This window comes from Nestor notabilis, unplaced genomic scaffold, assembly GCF_000696875.1.
Source record: "Nestor notabilis isolate BGI_N333 unplaced genomic scaffold, ASM69687v1 scaffold29961, whole genome shotgun sequence".
Classification (NCBI taxonomy): domain Eukaryota; kingdom Metazoa; phylum Chordata; class Aves; order Psittaciformes; family Psittacidae; genus Nestor; species Nestor notabilis.
In genome coordinates this window covers 1-1345 of record NW_009915625.1, presented here as the reverse complement: position 1 = coordinate 1345, position 1345 = coordinate 1, and the positions used below count along the sequence as shown (strand labels likewise).

The window sequence follows — 1345 nt, the reverse complement described above, 5'->3', positions numbered from 1 at the left end:
CAGAGCTCTCTGCTGCCGTCCTTCCCCAGCAGCAGCGGGGAGCAGCGGGGACACGGGCCCAAGCTGCATCCCTCCCCTGCCCAAACGCGGCCGCTGGTGTCCGCAGTACGGTAACCAAGGGCTGACAGACACCCCGCACCTTCACAGCACCCCAAGAACTCGCTTCTGCTGGGATGGTTTTAGCCCGTGGCAGCTCCCAGGCCTGATCCTGGCTGAGTGACCACTGGAAGTGCTGCTGGTGCCTGTCCCAAAGCCTGCTCCGTCCACAGCATCCTCCATCCCTCACAGCACCCACACCACAAGCAAATTAACAAGTCTCATCTAATTTCTCTCTTTTACCAACTATATTGCACTGTTCCCCCCCGGAAAGCCACCGTTAGGAGCCCTGTGAGCACACCCCAGGCATGGAACCCCCGGGCTGCAGAGAGCAGCAGTCAAGCAGGACCCCTGGCATTATACCGACAATAAAAGATTTCCATGTTTCTGGAAAAACACAGGAACCAAGAGCACAGCGACAAGTTCTTCTTGTTCACAAGGCACTTTGTACACAGGAAGACAGAAAAGGTCCCAACAGGCTGAACCAGCAGGTATTTCACTCCTGAAAGGAACACCAGCCACACAGGAGAGGTTTTACAGACCCAGACCAGCTGCAAGGTTGGCTTAAAGCTTCCACCGGTGATACCAAAGCACAGGAACCTTTGGGGTGTAGGAGCTGCAGGAGCTGGGTGCTCGGCAGACCTTTGCTTCGGCTGAGCTGGGGGACCCTGATTTTAAATGGCTTTTTAAGTCTCAGAGCACCTCTCACAGAGCAGGGTCACCCTCCTGGCCTCAACCCCCTCGCTCCTACCTGTAACATACCTACAACAGGGAGGTAACAAAGAGCCATTCAGCCCGGGCTAACGCTGCAGAGCAGCAGTGAGCTGATGGGGCCCCTTCGGCCCCTCTGCAGGTCACAGACACGGTGATCCATCACCGACACATGGCTCACTGGAGCACCATTTATTACAGAACCTGCCATCAAACCCCCCCAGCCCGCAGGGGCTCGGCCTGTCCCTGCCCAGGGCCCACCCGGCGGGGCCCGGGCCGGTCCCTGCCCGGGGCAGAATCGGTCCAAGAAGTCCAGATAGCCCTTCCTCTGTGGCGCAGCCGCAGGGATGAAGTGCCCGCCGGGGTGGCTGAGGACAAGAGGCTCCACGAAGCGCTGGGCCAGCTCCCTGCTGAGAGGGGCTGCGATGACAGCGTCGGCGTCCCCCACCACGTGCAGCGTGGGCAGGGCGATGGGCTCCCGGTAGAAGTGCTCGTGGGCCGGGGCTCGGCTGGCAAAGCCGGCCACCAGGATGGCGAA

The 1345-nt window shown here is 60.1% G+C and overlaps 1 protein-coding gene across 1 annotated transcript; it reads right to left on the bottom strand.

The window, feature by feature from the left end:
- Positions 1–1068: 1068 nt before the first annotated feature.
- OVCA2 (ovarian tumor suppressor candidate 2) lies at positions 1069–1342 on the bottom strand (the record flags this gene model as incomplete). Its single annotated transcript, XM_010024244.1, has 1 exon — positions 1069–1342. A coding segment is annotated over one exon (274 nt), but the record flags the coding sequence as incomplete, so codon positions are not given.
- Positions 1343–1345: the final 3 nt, after the last annotated feature.